The 17,620-nt window shown below is 43.9% G+C and overlaps 1 protein-coding gene across 2 annotated transcripts; it reads right to left on the bottom strand.

The window, feature by feature from the left end:
- Positions 1-8,193: 8,193 nt before the first annotated feature.
- Positions 8,194-11,780, bottom strand: LOC118091912 (guanine nucleotide-binding protein G(I)/G(S)/G(O) subunit gamma-11). 2 transcript variants are annotated; one of them, XM_035129496.2, is made up of 3 exons: positions 11,284-11,780; positions 10,906-11,007; positions 8,194-8,599 (listed from the first exon to the last, which is right to left on the bottom strand). In XM_035129496.2, the coding sequence occupies exons 2-3, from the start codon at positions 10,999-11,001 to the stop codon at positions 8,474-8,476; spliced, it is 222 nt and encodes a 73-aa protein (XP_034985387.1). In that variant the 5' UTR covers positions 11,002-11,007; positions 11,284-11,780; the 3' UTR covers positions 8,194-8,473. The 2 variants fall into 2 exon arrangements, with proteins under 2 accessions (XP_034985387.1, XP_034985388.1); XM_035129497.2 differs by lacking the exon at positions 11,284-11,780 and adding an exon at positions 11,148-11,281.
- Positions 11,781-17,620: the final 5,840 nt, after the last annotated feature.

Below are 17,620 nucleotides of genomic sequence, written 5' to 3' on the forward strand. Positions count from 1 at the left end.
CCCTCCCCCCCTTAGCCTCAGCGAGCGCGCTTTCCGTCGCTTGGGAAAAGGTTTCGTCAGGCTTCGCGGGCGGTCCATGAGCAGGAGCTGCGTCAGCTCCAGGGACCATCGTCGCACCCTTAAAGTGGAGCCTTCCCTTTGCAGCTCCCTGCAAATAAACCAACAACAGCGAAAGCTGCAAACAATATACATGTATTTAATTTAATTATTCACAAGCGCTTGAGTCGCTTAGCAGATTTGCATGGGGGGTGGGCAGCATTTGTGAAGCAGAAATGCCTGTTTCCCTTGTCTGGTAATGCAGGCATGGTGTCGGGAGGGGGGGTGATATTGGGTTGCTGTTTTTATTTTTGTTGTGACGTGGGGTTTGTGATTTCAGCTCTCTTGACAAAACATGCTGGAGACAGTTCTCTAGTAACAGCTCTTTATTAAAGTGAACAAGACTGAAGACTGAGGAGAGGAAAGCTACATTTATAGGGACAGGGGACTAGCTAGGAAGGGATACATTTTGGAGGGAACAATATCAAGCAATCACAGTGCTGCCTTTTGGAGGAAACCAATAAGACAGAGGATCCAAATACAGCAGCTTAAATGAACCAATAGTAGCTGTACCCTCTGGAACCAAAAGGCAGTTACTTTATCCTAATGCAAATACAGACAATAATAATACAGATATAAAATCCTTTGGCTCAATACACAACACCCCTCCCCCCCTAGTGAGCACAGCAGACGTAATCCCTCAGGTACTGTGGGGTCCTACAACTTCTACCTGATCTCCTGACAACAGGTGTTGCAGGTTCTGGATTGGGTGTTACCTGTGGTGGAGGGGCTGCTATAGGGGTTTCATCAGGAACAGATGGAGTCCCAGACATCTCAGGGTCCCCGACCTGTACCTCGTCATCATGAGGACTAGCAGACCCTGGTTCATTTGCTGAAGCCCCTGGTGACTGTACCTCTGGACCATTTTCACTCTGGTCTTGCAGCTGTGCGTCATTAGCCAGGGATGAATTATCTGACTCCTCCCTGCTGAGCACCCGGCGCCTCAGCTGATCTATATGTCTCTTCCAAACTTGCCCATTTTCCAAGGTCACATAATAGGACACAGGTCCACTAGCCCGGGTGATCACACCGGCCACCCACCGCGGACCTCGTGAATAGTTCCTCACCCAGACCAGATCTTCAGGGGCGAGATACCTTGTTGTGTCAGTCTCAGCCTGGGGGGTTGCTCTTGAATTACGGTTTGGCATTTTATCTGGGTGGACATAATCCAGCACCGTTACCAGTCTTCTACCTAAGAGCAGCTCAGCTGGCGACTTGCCCGTCGCAGTACACGGCGTCGCATGCTGCAAAAATAACATTCGCGCAATGCGAGCCGACCAGTTACCCTCCATTAAGCGCGCAATGGATTCTTTGGCTGTTCTTATCATGCGCTCAGCCTGCCCATTGGAGGATGGGTGAAAGGGCGCGGATGTGACCCCTCTTATAAAGTTATCAGCCAAGAATGCCCTGAATTCTTGGGATACAAAAGCTGCCCCATTATCTGATACAATGGTCTCAGGTAACCCGTGGGTAGCAAACAGCTGCCTCAACACCTTGATTACGGCAGCTGATGCCATGCTAGGGACCATCGCCACTTCTAACCATTTGGAATATGCATCAACGATAACCAAAAAGACCTTCCCTTGGAATGGCCCAGCAAAATCTATGTGCAGCCGGCTCCAGGGAGTCCTGGACTGCTCCCACCAGTGGACTGGTGCTCTGGCCACTTCTGGCCGCACCTCTTGGCATGCCTTGCATGTTCGTACCCATTGTTCTATGTTCTGGTCCATTCCAGGCCACCACACATAACATCGGGCTAGCGACTTCATCCTGACCATTCCCGGGTGTCCCATGTGAAGCGTCTCAAGAACCCTGTTTCTCAGTGGTGCTGGGATTATCACCCTATCTCCCCATAGGAGACAACCCTTATGCATGGACAATTCGTGCTGCCTTGTCGCATAAGGCCTGAATTTTTCTTCATGCGGACCACCTGGCCACCCCCTCCCCACCCAAGTGAGCACACGGGAGAGAACAGCATCTTTCCTCGTTTTCTCAGCTATATCCGTAGCTGTTACAGGAGCCCCCGGAAGTGTTTCTAGCATCATAATGTGCTCCGCCGGAGCAGGATCCTCATTGCTCCCGCCAGGAAGGGGCAATCGACTCAGCGCATCAGCATGGCACAACTGTTTCCCCGGCACATGGGTCAAGGTGTACTGGAACCCATTCAGGAATATTGACCAACGCAACATTCTGGGGGAGAGAATTTGTGGCGTTTGTTTGTTTGGGTTGAACAACCCTAACAGTGGTTTGTGGTCCGTTTCAATGGAGAAATGGCGACCGTACAAATAATCATAGAACCTTTTGATTCCGGACACAATAGCCAGTGCCTCTTTATCAATTTGAGCATAGTTGCGCTCTGTGGGCGACAACGTACGGGAATAGAAAGAGATGGGCTTTTCCGACCCATCCGGTTCCCTATGACTCAGCACAGCCCCCAGACCGTATTGAGAGGCATCACATGCCAGGACCAGCGGCTTTGACTCATCATAATGAGCAAGGACGCTCCTGCTACTCAGCATTCCTCGCAAGGAGTCAAAAGCCTTCTGCTGCTCCCGCCCCCATCGCCACACATTCTTTTTCTGCAATAGTCTATGTAATGGTTCAGCTACCGAAGCTTTCTGGCGTAAGAACGAATGATAAAAGTTAATAAGTCCCAGGAATGACTGCAACTCCGTCTTGTTCTGTGGTCGTGGTGCCTCGATGATGGCCTTAATCTTAGCATCTGTGGGGTGGATGCCTGATGCATCAATTTTAAACCCCAAGAAATCCACAGTTGGCACCCCAAAACTGCATTTTTCTTTTTTCAGTTGCAACCCCACCTCCTTGAACTTGAGCAACACTGCACGGACACGCGCAACCAGTTCCTGTGGGTCTTTTCCAGCAATCAAAACGTCATCAAAAAATGGCAAGACCCCCGGCAGACCTCTTAACAGGCGTTCCATGAGCCCTTGAAAAATCCCTGGGGCCACACAAACTCCGAACTGTAATCTGTTAACTCTGAACGCCCCTTTATGTGTGACAATAGTCTGTGCTTCCGCTGATTGTGGGGTTACTGGCAGCTGTTGGTAAGCTTGTGCCAGGTCAATTTTGGCGAACACCTTGCCCCCAGCCAGTTTAGCCAACAGATGTGATACGACTGGAATGGGGTATGAGTTTCCCCTGAGTGCCTTATTGATAGTACATTTGTAATCTGCACATATCCTGACTTCCCCATTTGCTTTAAGGGGCGTGACGATTGGAGTCTCCCACTTAGCAGAGTCCACGGGTGAGAGAACTCCCTGCTTGACCAATTTATCCAGCTCTGCCTCGATCTTGGGTTGCAGTGCAAATGGCACTCGCCTTGGTTTGAGTCGGATTGGAGCCACCCCGGGGTCCAACTCGAAGTCAACTGGGGGCCCTTTATAACAACCCAGTTTTCCATTAAAGAGACCAGCAAATTCCTTGCATAATACCTCACTCATCTCAGGGCAGGTTTGGATTGAATTAAGCCCTGAGATACTCAGTCCCGGGGCAGGGAACCAGTCAGTGCCCAGGAGACTGGGGCGACTGCCCTTCGCAATCACCAGTTTGAGTACAGCCTGTTTGTCCCGGAACTGTACTCTCACGGCACATATTCCCATAACATGGATGCGGCCTGCTGAGTACGACTGCAAGGTTGCCGGAAAGGGCTCCAGAGGGGGCAACTTACCCCTGGGGAAGAATGTCTTCGCGGTCTGGTCCGACACGATGGTGAATGCGGATCCGGAGTCCACCTCCATGTCGCACTGCTGACCCTCAATCTTCACCTTGACGTGTGCCTTGCCTTGCGCTGGAAACTGCACGGCCCTCCCGTTGATCTCCGTTACGTAGTGGCAGTCCTTTAGAAAACGAGTTGCTGTGGGCGGTCTGCGATGCTCCAGTCTAGGTGCTCCTGTCGCTCCCGACGCCGCCGATCTACAGACCCTGGCGATGTGACCCGTCTTTCCGCACGTCCGGCAGATAGCATCCCTGAAACGACAACTCTTCCTTTCATGGTTTCCGCCACAACCTGGGCAACTGCCTCGGCGATCTCTGTGCACTGTGCAGGCCTGACGCACCGACTCGACCCCACGGACTGGGCTCTGGCTCGGAGTAGCCTCTAGCTCGTCCATGGCATGCGCAACTTCTATCTGTGGCTTAGTGGCCTTGCGACTGGCATCAAGCTCCTCTCTTTCATAATTCTCCGTGGCGGTGGCCTCTTTCAAGGCTGAAGCAAGGGTAACCTCTTCTTTAGCCACGATGCGTCTTCTGGCTTTCTTGCTGCTCAGACCACCAATAAACCGATCCAGGAGAGTCTCTTCCAGATTTTGGAAGCCGCAGTGCTGAGCGAGCTTCCGGAGTTCAGCCAGAAATGTGGATACAGACTCCCCAGCATGCTGCTGCCTCTTATGGAACTCCATCCGCCGGGCCATCTTGGTCTCAGTAGGCGCCAAGTGGCTTGTTAGGCAGGCAAGAATATCTTTGAGAGATGTCTCACTCAGCTTCGCTGGAGCAAGTAATGCCTTGGCCAGCTTGAAGGTCTCGGGCCCACAGTAGCTCAGGAATGTGGCCCTTCTTTTGCTGGCATCGGTGATCCCTTGAGCCACTGCAAAGAACTCGAAGCGTTCGACATAGTCTTCCCAGGTGTGGGGCTCTGATGGCTGGAAGGGCTCCAATACCCTTGGACTCTCCATTGTCCTAGCGGGCAGGGTCGTCTTCTCAGCTGGCCAGTGAGTCTTGTTCTCAGCTGCAATCCGGACTCTGAGGCAGGGTTGTGTTTAACCGCTCCTCAGCATTCCGGATCCCATCCTCGTCGCCAGTTGTTGTGACGTGGGGTTTGTGATTTCAGCTCTCTTGACAAAACATGCTGGAGACAGTTCTCTAGTAACAGCTCTTTATTAAAGTGAACAAGACTGAAGACTGAGGAGAGGAAAGCTACATTTATAGGGACAGGGGACTAGCTAGGAAGGGATACATTTTGGAGGGAACAATATCAAGCAATCACAGTGCTGCCTTTTGGAGGAAACCAATAAGACAGAGGATCCAAATACAGCAGCTTAAATGAACCAATAGTAGCTGTACCCTCTGGAACCAAAAGGCAGTTACTTTATCCTAATGCAAATACAGACAATAATAATACAGATATAAAATCCTTTGACTCAATACACAACAATTTTGATTATAGATTTTGTGGTTTTATATTTCGATTTTGTTCTGTGAACCGCCCTGGGACCTCCAGGTATTGGGCGGTATATAAATTCAGTTAATAATAACAACAACAACATGGACTACCAATGGTGTGTCTCAGCAGCTTCTTATGTGACCTGGAGGCATCTTGGAAGAGGTATTCTCTCCTGCGTAAGAAAGGGAACAAGAGAGAATACCTATGTTGCGCTTGCTAGCTGCCGTTTTTTTATAAGTGTGTACATTAAGATTGTCAGTAAGTATATCAAGTTTGTATAAGTCTATTAAAAGTACATATTTTCTTTAGAAATCATCAATTCCATACTTTTACATCTTTAGGCTGTATTCCCTTACTTACCTGGGAGGATGTTCCATTGAATTCAATGGGGCTTAGTGGGAAAGACGGTGGCTCAGTGGCAGAGAACCTACCTTGCAAGCAGAAGGTCCCATGTTCAGTCCCTATTGGCCAGGAAAGACTTCTTGTCTGAAATGCTGGAGCCACTGCCTGTCTGTCTAGACAATACTGAACAAGATGCACTGGTAATCTGGTTCAATATAAGCGTTTCCTATTATTCTGTAGGACTTAATCCATTTAATTTCTGGTTAATTTTAAAATTAACTAAAATTTCAATTGTGGTCTGGGGAGAACTGAGTCTGCATGTGGACAGGCAGTTCATAACCAAGAAAAATGCAGCCTTCCTGCTGGAAAAAGCTTCCACATACCTCATTGAACCTATGAGTTAACAGTGCAAGCCTTCTGTTTTACTCAGAAGTAAAGCCTACTCAAGTTCAGTAAAAGAGCCCCACTGCCTTAAACGGCTCCAGTCGCAGTTGGTGGGGTGGCACAGGCAGGGCAGGGTTGCTGACCTGCCTTCCGAACACAGCATCACGGCTGGCTTCTGAGAGGGAGAGGCCACAAGTTGCAGGGAGCGAGGTGACTGGAGATCATGGAAGTTGTGGTTCAAAAACATCTGGGTTCCCAGGGTTGAAGAAGGCTGTCCTACGCTGAGGTTTGAGTTTTTGGGGTCCTGGGAAGAGTCTTCTCCACTGTGGTGCCCACTGTGTCGGGGGGGGGGGAGTTTGGGCCCTCCAGGTGCTGTGGAACTCCATCAACTGCAGCCAGCATGGCCAATTGTCAAGGCTGATAGTTGTGTTAGCAATCCGTAGCCAGGGGGGCAGGTGCTAGCCTGCCCCCACACAGCTAACAGAAGCTAGAGCAAATTGTGATTGCCTTCAGCTTGAGAACAATACACAGGAATCAGTAAGTAGAGTTTAACTACTTTAATATGGCAAGAGAGATACAGCATTGTGTCTGGCATCTTGCTTAGCCGGAAGAGAAAGAGTGTACAGAGTACAGTGAAAAACATCATGTGAGCATAGGGAGATAAAGACTTCCTTTCTCCTGGGAACAAACCCAATAACTACACTAGCCTGGCTCACGTTACATAGCTCGCCAGTGCATAGGAATCCCAACAAGTTGTAGGGAAGGGTCATGGTTCAGTGGTAGAGCAGCTACCTTGTAAGCAGAAGCTCCCAGGTTCAATCCCTGGCATCTCCCAGGTAGGATTGGAAGAGACTCCTGCTTGAAATCCTGGAGAGTCTCTGCCAATCAATGTATACAATACTGAGCTAGATGGACCAGTAGTCTGTTCATATGAAGCAGCTTCCTCTGTTCCAACAACACACAGAGGGCCAAAGGTTATTGCAGTCATGCTATTGTATAGTTTATTTACTTCTGTTTCAGTGTATCTGATGAAGTGTGCATGCACACGAAAGCTCATACCAAAATAAAAACTTAGTTGGTTTTTAAGGTGCTACTGAAGGATTTTTTTATATTTTGTTTCGACTCAGACCAACACGGCTACCTACCTGTAACTTTATTTACCTGATTACAGTTGCTTTTTGTTGGTTTGGTTTTAATCGGATTTTGGATCGCCTGTTGTGAACTGCTTTAATATTTGTTTTCTAAACAAAAAGAAGTAGATAAGGGTTTTTTAAAAAACGAATAAAGCCGGTTTAATCTGAAGTACATTGTTTACAGCAGTCCAGGGTCGTGGAGGCTTGAATACCTGTGACAGTTTCTACAGCAGGGTCCCTGACTCCAGTGTCCTAGAGCTACTCTGTTAGTATAGAAGGCAAGTTTTTTAGCCACTGAGAAAAAGCCTTCTCATCCTTTGTGCTGATTGGAGCCAATCAGAGTGAAAGGTGGTCAGTCAGCCATTGAGGATTGGCTCCTAGGGTCACTTTGGAGAAAGCGCATGGGGTGAACATTGAGGACTTGCTGTTCTGTAGCTCCAAAGCTTAAACATTTAGGAACACTGAAACCAGGTGCCTCAGTTTCAAGGCAATAGTGTGCAGGTTCTGTTATATACAATGGAACTTCAAGGGAAATGCAACTTAAGTCACTCTGAAAGAAGATATTGGAGCAACCGGAATCATTTGCATAGAAAATAGGATCTAGTTTAAAGCAACATGTGGAGATCTGCACTAATTATAGCAATGCATCCCTAATTATTATTTTTATTATTGGGTAAATATAATCTTAGAATGTTCTTGTTTTATTATTACTATTTATTAAATTTCTATACTGCCCTGCATCTGAAGTTCACAGGGCAGTTTACAATATAAAAACATTAAAAGGTTGTATAATCTTAGAAGGGTGGTAGCGAGGTGGGTCATGGCTGTGACTATCATGAGAAGCCCCAGCACTTCTGAATTTGCCACCACACAACTGCAGCTGACCAAAAAACTAAAACCCTCACATAATCATTGTACTTCACCAGATGTAAATGAACTATTTTTATTATAACAGTCCTATCATGGTGTTCTCACAGTTATGGTTCTATTTTCTGCAAAGAAAAAAAGAAACCTTTCACCATGCATCTTAGCATTCTCTTTACAAAAATAACACTGTAGTTGATTGTTCAAATAGATTTCTTTTATTACTCAAATCAGCATGTGCAGGAAATTAAAAGGACAGGAAACAGCCTCTAGAAATTTATTTAGGGATACAGTAAGCAAGAATCTGCTTCATGGAATAAAATTATAAGCAGGTATTTTGTTTTCTTTAAAAAAAATAATAATAATAAAGATTATCACTGTCTATTTGTTCAATAAGGACTCCTGGAACTTAAATCTGGCTAGTTATGCTAGGATGCTTTTTATTCCACTTTCAATATTGCTTAACCATGTTCTTCTAAGCAATGACACATCCTCCTTTTTCTTTGAAAGGGTTCCTGTCTTCAGGAATGCCTTTAACCAGAGGGTCTTCTCCAGATCTTTCTTCAATGTAATTTTTAATTTCTTCAGAACATTTGGAAACCTTCAAAAAGAGAGAGCGAAAGAAATCTAAATACAGGGGCCGTTTTGGAAGGCAAGAAAACAGCTTCACAGTGATACACAAACACTACACATATTAATTAATGATAAACACCAGAAGCAAAATTTGCAAGTTGCTATGTATAAATATTTTTCCTGCAACTTGCTTTATTTAACAAAATTTTGTATAACTGTAAGTGAAACCTCTTGGCACTTTACAAAGAATATGACATATAGATTAAATTTGGTTTTTTTAAGCAAGTGTATAAAGAAAGTAAATGAATATAACAGCAGTTTAAAGTTATGATATTAAATTGCATATGAAAATATACATTGCATGTGAAAACATATTGAGTAGTAGGAATACAGGCAACTCCTGGTGTGTCCGAATAACATGCGCATGCCGCCAAACCCAAAAGTAGCTCCAAAACGCCACAAAAGGGGCGGAGGAACAGATTTATGTGCACTCTGACAATGCATGTGGAGGTCTGGGATGGAACCCACACACAAAATGAGGATTGCCTGTATTCTGTACCATCAATTTGTTTTATATTTGCTATGTTTTTTTTTTAAAAAAAAAAACCTCACACCCGCCTGGAGAGGAAGGGCAGGATATGAATTCAGTAAATTATAAATAAAAATAAGAAAATAGTATCCTCTGGGAGGGCACAGGTTCCCCATCCCTCATCCATTGGGCTATGGCTGAATATTAGTGAAAAATAACAGTACCTTCTACCACCTACCCTGCCACTTTATGAAAACGTAGTTTCTTGCAATTCTTTTGAGTATCTCCACTTCTCTACAAGATTTGCCAGGAAAGGCAAATCTGTCCAGATTTCTGGAAATAATCATGGAAATATTTCATGCCCAATTTGTTTTCCCCCCTCCCTAGTCATCTGGCCATTTCTTCCTTACTATATCACACACCTCAGCTCCCTGAAGTCTTGTACTAAAGCAGTAAAAAGCCCCAAATTTAGCCCTCTGCTTGCCTACCCCATAATTAGCCTCTTCACGCTTCTCCTTTTTCCTTGTAATTGCAGCTTCCACTTGAACTCAGGCTGTGTCATCAGTTCTGCAGCTGATGTCAATTGGCATTCCCTAGTGTGTCAGTGATTCCCAAATTGTGGTTGTTTTTGGGAAGAAGGGGCCGGGCCAGGCAGGGCAGAAGCAGCCCAAGACATTTTGTATCCAAGAAACAGAAAATCCTGATAGTCCTATACTCCTTTCACAGTTGTACATATGATAGATTAAATCAGGAATGGGATAGAACAGAAATAAACGCAGAAGTACTAAGAAGTTCTGTATCCGTTACTTGGCTGAATAATTAGAATTGTAGAGTTGAAAGGGAGCACAAGGGTCATCTAGCCCAACCCCCTGCAATGCAATATTCTCATGATAGGGCAGGTTCTAGATTAGCTTTCTACCTCACATGCTAGTCCCCTGTGTGTAGTCTGGAGAGACGGCCCTTCCTCAAAATGAGGAAGCTATCTCAGGCGAGAGACGCATTGCAAAATTCAGCAAACTGCACCTTTCAAAGGATGGTTTGTTTCACTTCTATTAGTGTTTTGTAAAGTGTGGATTAGGTAGGGGTCACCTGCACATGTGAATTGTTTTGAATTTCTCCCCCACCCCGAGACTTGCTGTTAGTCAATCACATTTTTAATCACTTGGTTTGATCACACGCCCCTGCCTGGCAATAATTGCTGGGGATCCCTGGCATATCCTGGTAGGGCTAGAGAGAGGAGCTAGGGTAGCTTCTGCCAGTCGTATAAAATCATGGAATTATAGAGCTGGAAGGGACTCCAAGTCTCATCTAACCCAAACCCCTGCAATGCAGGAATATCAGATCTAAATAATCCATTAGTCTGACTGTATAAGGCGGTTTCTCATGTTCATATGGATTTCACATGTGTACCTTTTGAGCGCAATCCAGAGTAATGTTTCCCCACAATGGAATACAATTCAGATCTTTTATCCCTACCTGTGTCCCTTATGTATCAGGGAGAGATGGTTGTGTTTTGTTTTGTTTTGATTTGATTTTACCCGAGTCTACAAAAATTAATCAATCTCTTCCTCCCTTTCACACACCCCTCCCTTCAATCTGGGCCTCCTTTCGAGGCCCCTTTAATGATCCTAGGCAGTCAAATTGCCAAACTGCTTTGTAACCAGCAAGCTGCAGACACACACACAAGGCCTTTTCCAAACAAACAGGCTGGGGCTTTGATCCGCCTGCCACTGAAAACAGGAGCTGTTCCAACCAACAGCTAGGCTCCCCAGATATAATAAAAAAAGAAACCACACAACACTCACCGGCTGCCGTTCCAGCTTGACTTCTTTCCGGAGCTGTTCCACTTCCATTTTCAGTTTATCCTTCTCGCTCAGATCCTCTATATTGATTGCTGGCATCGCTGGCTTAAAGCAGGGAGAGAGGGAGAGGGAGAAAGAGAGTTAAATGAGGTTGAGAGGTGCAGCTGAGTGCATAAGACACCCTCCCCACCCTGGTGGTGCCATCGGGGTTGGACTTTAGGGCAGAGGACCATGGCCCCACTCACCAAAATGAGCAGGAGGGCCCCGAAACACAGCAGGAATGAGTGAGCTAAAAAGCAGGGGCACAATATAATTAAGTCCGGCGTCTAAAGTTACCTAATTATGTCACTGCCCTCTCATTTCTCCCCAGAAAATCCTTACCTCCTCTTTGTGAGTTTGTCCCGGTTTCTCTGTAGCAGCGGCAGCAACTTCCTGTTCAGCCAACTTTCTTGCCAGGCTCTTTGAGCTCCTAGTAACTACTTTCAGGATTTTAATTCATCAGCAGAATCCGTCCTAATCTGATTAAACTGCACAGTTTGACCTCTCTCTCTCTCTCTGTCTCTCTAGTTTTCACTGCTTCAAACCAAAAAGAAGCATTACACATACATGGAAAACCATACTTCGCTCCTCTGTCTCCAGGCCATCCCCAAATTTCCCTAACATTTCCCTAACATCACACACAAGGGGGGGGGGAGTTGACCAGCTCTATCGCTACCTAGAAAGAATCTCGGACCCCAGGAGAGGGGAAAAACGGAGGTCAGGGGATTTCACAGAGAAATCCCCTTGGAGAATTTTTTATATGGGATTATTAACACACCTGGAGGCTGTAAGCTCTCAAGTGTGCATGAAGAGGGACTGCGGAGCTAGGGGGGGTAGGATGGGAGGAGGAAAACTCTGAGAGACAGGATGTGTGCTTCGGCTTTCTCTACAATGGAAAATGCCATCCATGCTGAGTGCTCCAGAGGAAACAGGTTTGCTAAGGAAATGTCTGGCCCTTTCTGCTGGCCTGAAACAATAGGGTAGCTTGGAAAGCAGCATGGGAAAATAGAAAAGGCAAACCTATAGAGGGGGGAAACACTATTAGAGTTGTCCTTGTCCCCACCCCAAGGGAAGCAGGGGAACACCCTAGCAACAGCTTGTTTATTTGCATATATTGGGCTGCTAACCTATTTTGGCTGTGCATGCCTATATGCAGTGGGGTGTAATTACTTCTGGGTATTCTTTATTTCATTCCCTCCTTGTGAGGCATCTTGAAGCAATTGACTATAAGAACAACAAGCTGGGGTTGATGGGAGCTGGAGTCCATTAGCCTTTGGAGCGCCACAAGCTCCTCTCCCTGGGCTTAAAGTCTCTCTTATTTTAAAATGACTTATTTTCTGCTATGACCACCAGCACTAGCTTTGCGAATTATTGTGTTTCAAAAGGTTACAAACTCCTTTGAAGCACAGTACAGTGGAACCTCGGTTTATGAAAACCTTGGTTTACGAATTTTCAGTTTACCCATCGGCGGACCCATCTGGAATGGATTAATTCACTTTCCATTACTTTCAATGGGAAAGTTCGCTTCAGTTTATGAACGCTTCAGTTTAAGTACTCCGCGGACTGTCTGGAACAGATTAATCCACTTTCCATTACTTTCAATGGGAAAGTTCGCTTCAGTTTATGAACGCTTCAGTTTATGAACAGACTTCCGGAACCAATTGTGTTCATAAACCGAGGTACCACTGTATTGTTAGTGCTATGATGCTGGTGGTCAACAAAAGAGGTTTAAAGACTCTTAAGGCAAATCTTTAAAAAAATGTGGTATAAACACCGACAACTGGGAACCCCTGGCCTGCAAGCGCTCCAATTGGAGAACAGCCTTTACCAAAGGTGTCATGGACTTTGAAAATGCACAAACTCAGGCCGCAAGGGAGAAACTTGCTAAGAGGAAGGCACACTTGGCAAACCCTCACCGTGATCAACTCCCACCCGGAAACCAATGTCCCCACTGTGGAAGGACATGTGGATCCAGAATTGGCCTTCACAGTTACTTACTGACTCACTGTTAAAACTGTGTTCATGGAAGACAATCTTACTCTGCTACGAGTGATCACCAAAGAGAAGATAGCACAGTAAGTGCTATTCACTCAGTGCCCTTTTTATATGACCCTGTGGACTACTGGCCCATCTAACCCAGTATAATTTGCTTTCCAAAGTCCCAGCCCTGTTAACTTCAGATGCTCGAGGGAAAAGTTGAGGTCTTCTGCATAGGAAACATGTGGTACTTAACTCCCGAGAAATTATTTAGAATGTATAAAAATGTTCCGAATACCTGTTGGAAATATAAAGAACATGAATGGATATTTATCATGCTTTGACATGTAAAAAAAAGTCCCAAAAAAGAAGATAAGAATACGGAGAATTTTGAAGATTAACTTTCAACTGAAACCAGACCTCTTCCTGTTTGGACTTACAGATATACAATTAGAAAAGGTCAATGGAACTTTGTTTCAATACATGATTACAGTGACGAGACTATTACATGTGCAAAGATGGAACGATTCAGCATTACCAGCAATGCAATGGAAGAATGGTTGTTAAAATTAATGGACTTGGCTGAGATGGCAAAATGCACATGTTTAAGTTGTTAACATTTACCAAAGATTGGAAACCTCTCATAGACATTTTGCATGAGAAAGAAAATGAAATAATGGCACTTGGATTTGGGGATTGAAGATAAAGTTTGTTTATAGAAAGTGGTTTGGTTGGGCGTTATATTGGAGTGGATGAAGTAAAATGTTTATATACGGCAGACAGATGAAGAATTGGAAGTTTTTTAGTTTTTGAACTTTATATTTTCTATTTTCTATTTTAAGCTTTTTTTATATCTACTTCTCTCCCTTTTGTTTCTTTTTTGCTATGTTTTTCTCTTATTTAGACTAATGTTGGATAAAAAAAGATTTGATATTAAGTTTTGTATTTTTCTCTATAAACTCTAATAAAATTTATATTAAAAATGGAAACATGTTTACTGGTTTTTGCGAAAATCGCTAAGCTGCAACAAGTTTCCATTTTTAATATATATATATATAGGGTAGTATCAGCATGCTTGGGGAAATATCAACATTGGAGAATTATGGGGTGGGTTAAACTAAGGAGTTGCCCCCCCCCAATTTATTTCTTTATTGCATTTTGAGGGTAAAGCACATAGATTTGTACTCAAGTTTACAATGTTGTTTCACTATGCTGTATAACTCCTGTGGCCTCAAAATAGTACTGATCTTCAGTAAATATCTGAAAATACTATAAGAAAGCAGTGGAATGTTGTTGTTATATATGGGATCTTCAGTCTTTATTTGCTCTTCCATTTTTATTCATTGTTTTACAAGAAATTGTAATGTTTGGAATATAATCTTTTTCCAATGTGTATCTATGGATCCTTAAGAGCTTTTGTCCTGATTGGGCGTCTTTTGAATACTTCTGCAATAGTACAGTATATAACAAATCATAAGAAATTATTCTAGGCAGCTGCAATGCCTTCTAATCTATTAAATGGTCCAGTTCTAAATTGTATACCATAACTGCTGAAGGGGATTTGAACTTGGAAGAATAATGGGAGCTCCCTAAGTTCTGCTAAGCTTTCAAAGGGACAGTGAAATATAAGTATGTACCACCCCTTTGAGCAGCAAACTCAGGTGGCGAGTGCTTATAGAAACTGAGCCAAAATAGGACCAAGGAGAAGTGTGCTTTGGACTGTCCCTATTTTCGGGTACGATTCCATCACATAGCGGCAAATTCAGGTTGCACCATTATAGTTGATTGGGAGCTCTTGCACAACAAACCTGCCTCTCTCTGAAAAGATTGGGCTTTTATTGATAAGGTACCAGAAAGTGTGGGAGAACAGTTACTTTGACACGATGTCTCCCTGTAAACAAATCAGAATGAATACTCCATAAACAGGTCATCTGGAAGCACCTTAAGAGTGGTTAGACTCGTTGCTCCATATTTATTTCTTAGTATTGAAGGTGAAGATGACATAAACAACTTTTGTCACAGTTACAGGGTTTTTTTAAATTTTTCTTTTGATTGTTTTGTACATGTTTTGTACATCTTTTTACACCTTTATTCTCAAAAACAAATAAACATATATACAGTGGTACCTCAGTTTATGAACACAATTGGTTCCGGAAGTCTGTTCATAAACTGAAGCGTTCATAAACTGAAGCGAATTTTCCCATTGAAAGTAATGGAAAGTGGATTAATCTGTTCCAGACAGTCCGCAGAGTACTTAAACTGAAGCGTTCATAAACTGAAGCGAACTTTCCCATTGAAAGTAATGGAAAGTGAATTAATCCGTTCCAGACGGGTCCGCGGAGTACTCAACCTGAAGCGTACTTAACCCGAAGCATGGGTGTAATTGGTTCCGGAAGTCTGTTCATAAACTGAAGTGTTCATAAACTGAAGCGAACTTTCCCATTGAAAGTAATGGAAAGTGAATTAATCTGTTCCAGATGGGTCCGCGGCGTTCGTAAACTGAAAATTCGTAAACCAAGGTGTTCATAAACCGAGGTTCCACTGTATTTTTAAAAAGAGGGTGGTATCATCATACTTGGGGAAACATCCACTTTGGTAGAATCAGTGATTTATTTTTTTAAAAGGTTTAGGGGTACTCTCATTTTAACTCAAGAAAATCAATACAGTATTTTATAGTTCAAATGGGGGAAATAAATACAGTAAATGGACAAAAGTACAAAGATTCACAAAATGTTTAGGGGTATGCATCCCCCTGCGTCCCCCCAGGAAAAAAAGCACTGGGTAGAATTACGGGATGGATTAAACTAAGGATACTTAGTAGCTACATGATTTTGAAGTGGGAGGAGGTGAGAGGTGAGAGATTCCTGCTCGAGCCCCTTAAGTGATATCCTGAATGACAGCATGGCTGGCTGGCACCCTAAAAAGGAGCATACTGCAACACATTTTTGCAGTCCCATTTGTACATACATAAAGACAAACGTAGGAACCATGCTGGATATGAACAAAGTTCATGTCCTGTTTCCCAAAATGGCCAAGCAGAAACTCCAAGAAGCCCACAAGCAGAATACAAAGGTATAATCCTCCCCACAATAACCATTATCAATAGATTCCAGCTAAGTTAACTCATAATCTAAAATGATTTGCTAAGGAGATTTGGGTTTTCCACACATGTCCTAGATTTCTTCACCCCCTAGTAAGACCTTCCTCTGCAATGGGGATAAAGAGATATACTTTCTTGCTTCTACCGGTATTATAAGTTTCCTAGCATTACTAGGCACAGGTGCTTGGCAACAGTTTTTTAAAAGATCAGTCTTTGCTTGTAGAGCCACAATCTAAAACTAACCAACAAAGCAGGGAAGTGAAACAAGCATTAATGGATCAAATGGATTCTGGATCAAAGCCACAAAACATAGAGGGCAAAATTGAGATGTAATGGGGGGAATGAGAAGCAAAGTAATGAGAATCCCGAAGACTGTTTATAAAAATACAGAGCAGAGAACCTTTCCTAACCTGGTGCCCTCTAGATGTTGAGGGACTATGACTCCCACCTTCCCCGGTTGTTGGCCAAGCTGGCTAGGGCTGATGGGAGTTGTAGTTCAAAATACGGTATGTGGAAGGCACCAGGTCATGCAAAGCTGTTGTATGACAATGAAGAAAAAGACAGAAGAGGTGATCTTAAGGCAAGATGAGCAATCATGAACATCGAAGAAGAAAATGAGATCTTGAAGACATTTGATTGTAAGCATAACCAAGATGCAAGGAAGGACTTAAATCTTGGTGAAAAGGATAGATAGAATGGGGCAGAGATTCCTCCTATAAAAGATCGGTCCTCACTAGTGTGGAAGATAAGCATGATCTCCTGGTCCCTGATTCTAACTTGGACCACCACCAGATCTTGGGGAAATTAATGTCAGCAACTCAGATGTACTTTATCGCCCTTTACTGCATCCTAGACATGCACCATAAAAAGTTGCTGATCAATCTCCCCCACGTTGCTCACTTTCCACTTTTTTGCACTTTGAACACACAGCTGCATCTCTCAGGGTGTTCTGCTACATGCTGATGAGTGGTAAGTAAAAGAGCATAAGAAGGAACATACTTCAGGGACAAAGAGTGTGCTTTGAAATGTTTCCACATTTAATTCCTGGCATTTCCTGTTAAAAGGAGAGGAAATGCCTCTCTGCTTGCCTGTAGGGATTCTGCCACATATCCAACATATGCAGCACTGCTTCCGTTCCACTGCAGTTCAGGTTCCTCAAAACCAACATCAATCAGCTTGCTGTTCAGATTTAATAACATAATTGATTACAATATTGTTATGATTCCACACTGTTCATTTCAATGGGCGGGGTGGGGGAATCCTATCAATAGTATATTGTTTGCATACTGGGGGAAAAAATAACAAAAGCAAATTACAGACTGGAGGGGGAAATTACCAGTTATATATATTTATATAGAGAGAGAGAGCCTGGTTTCCAGTCCTGCTTGCAGACAGGCACACAAACTGATGCCGTTTCCAGTACCATATCTCATTTCTGCTGATTTCTCCAACATCCCTGTAAGGCAGTACTGGGTTAGATCAAATAGTTTTGTTTCCTATTCCTAATATATATAAAAGCATTTCCTCTGGTCTCAGTAAAGCTCTTAATTTCTGCATGATGTCTGAGCTTCCATGTGACATAAAAGAAATATTGTGGAATAT

Source organism: Zootoca vivipara, chromosome 12 (assembly GCF_963506605.1).
Source record: "Zootoca vivipara chromosome 12, rZooViv1.1, whole genome shotgun sequence".
NCBI lineage: Eukaryota > Metazoa > Chordata > Lepidosauria > Squamata > Lacertidae > Zootoca > Zootoca vivipara.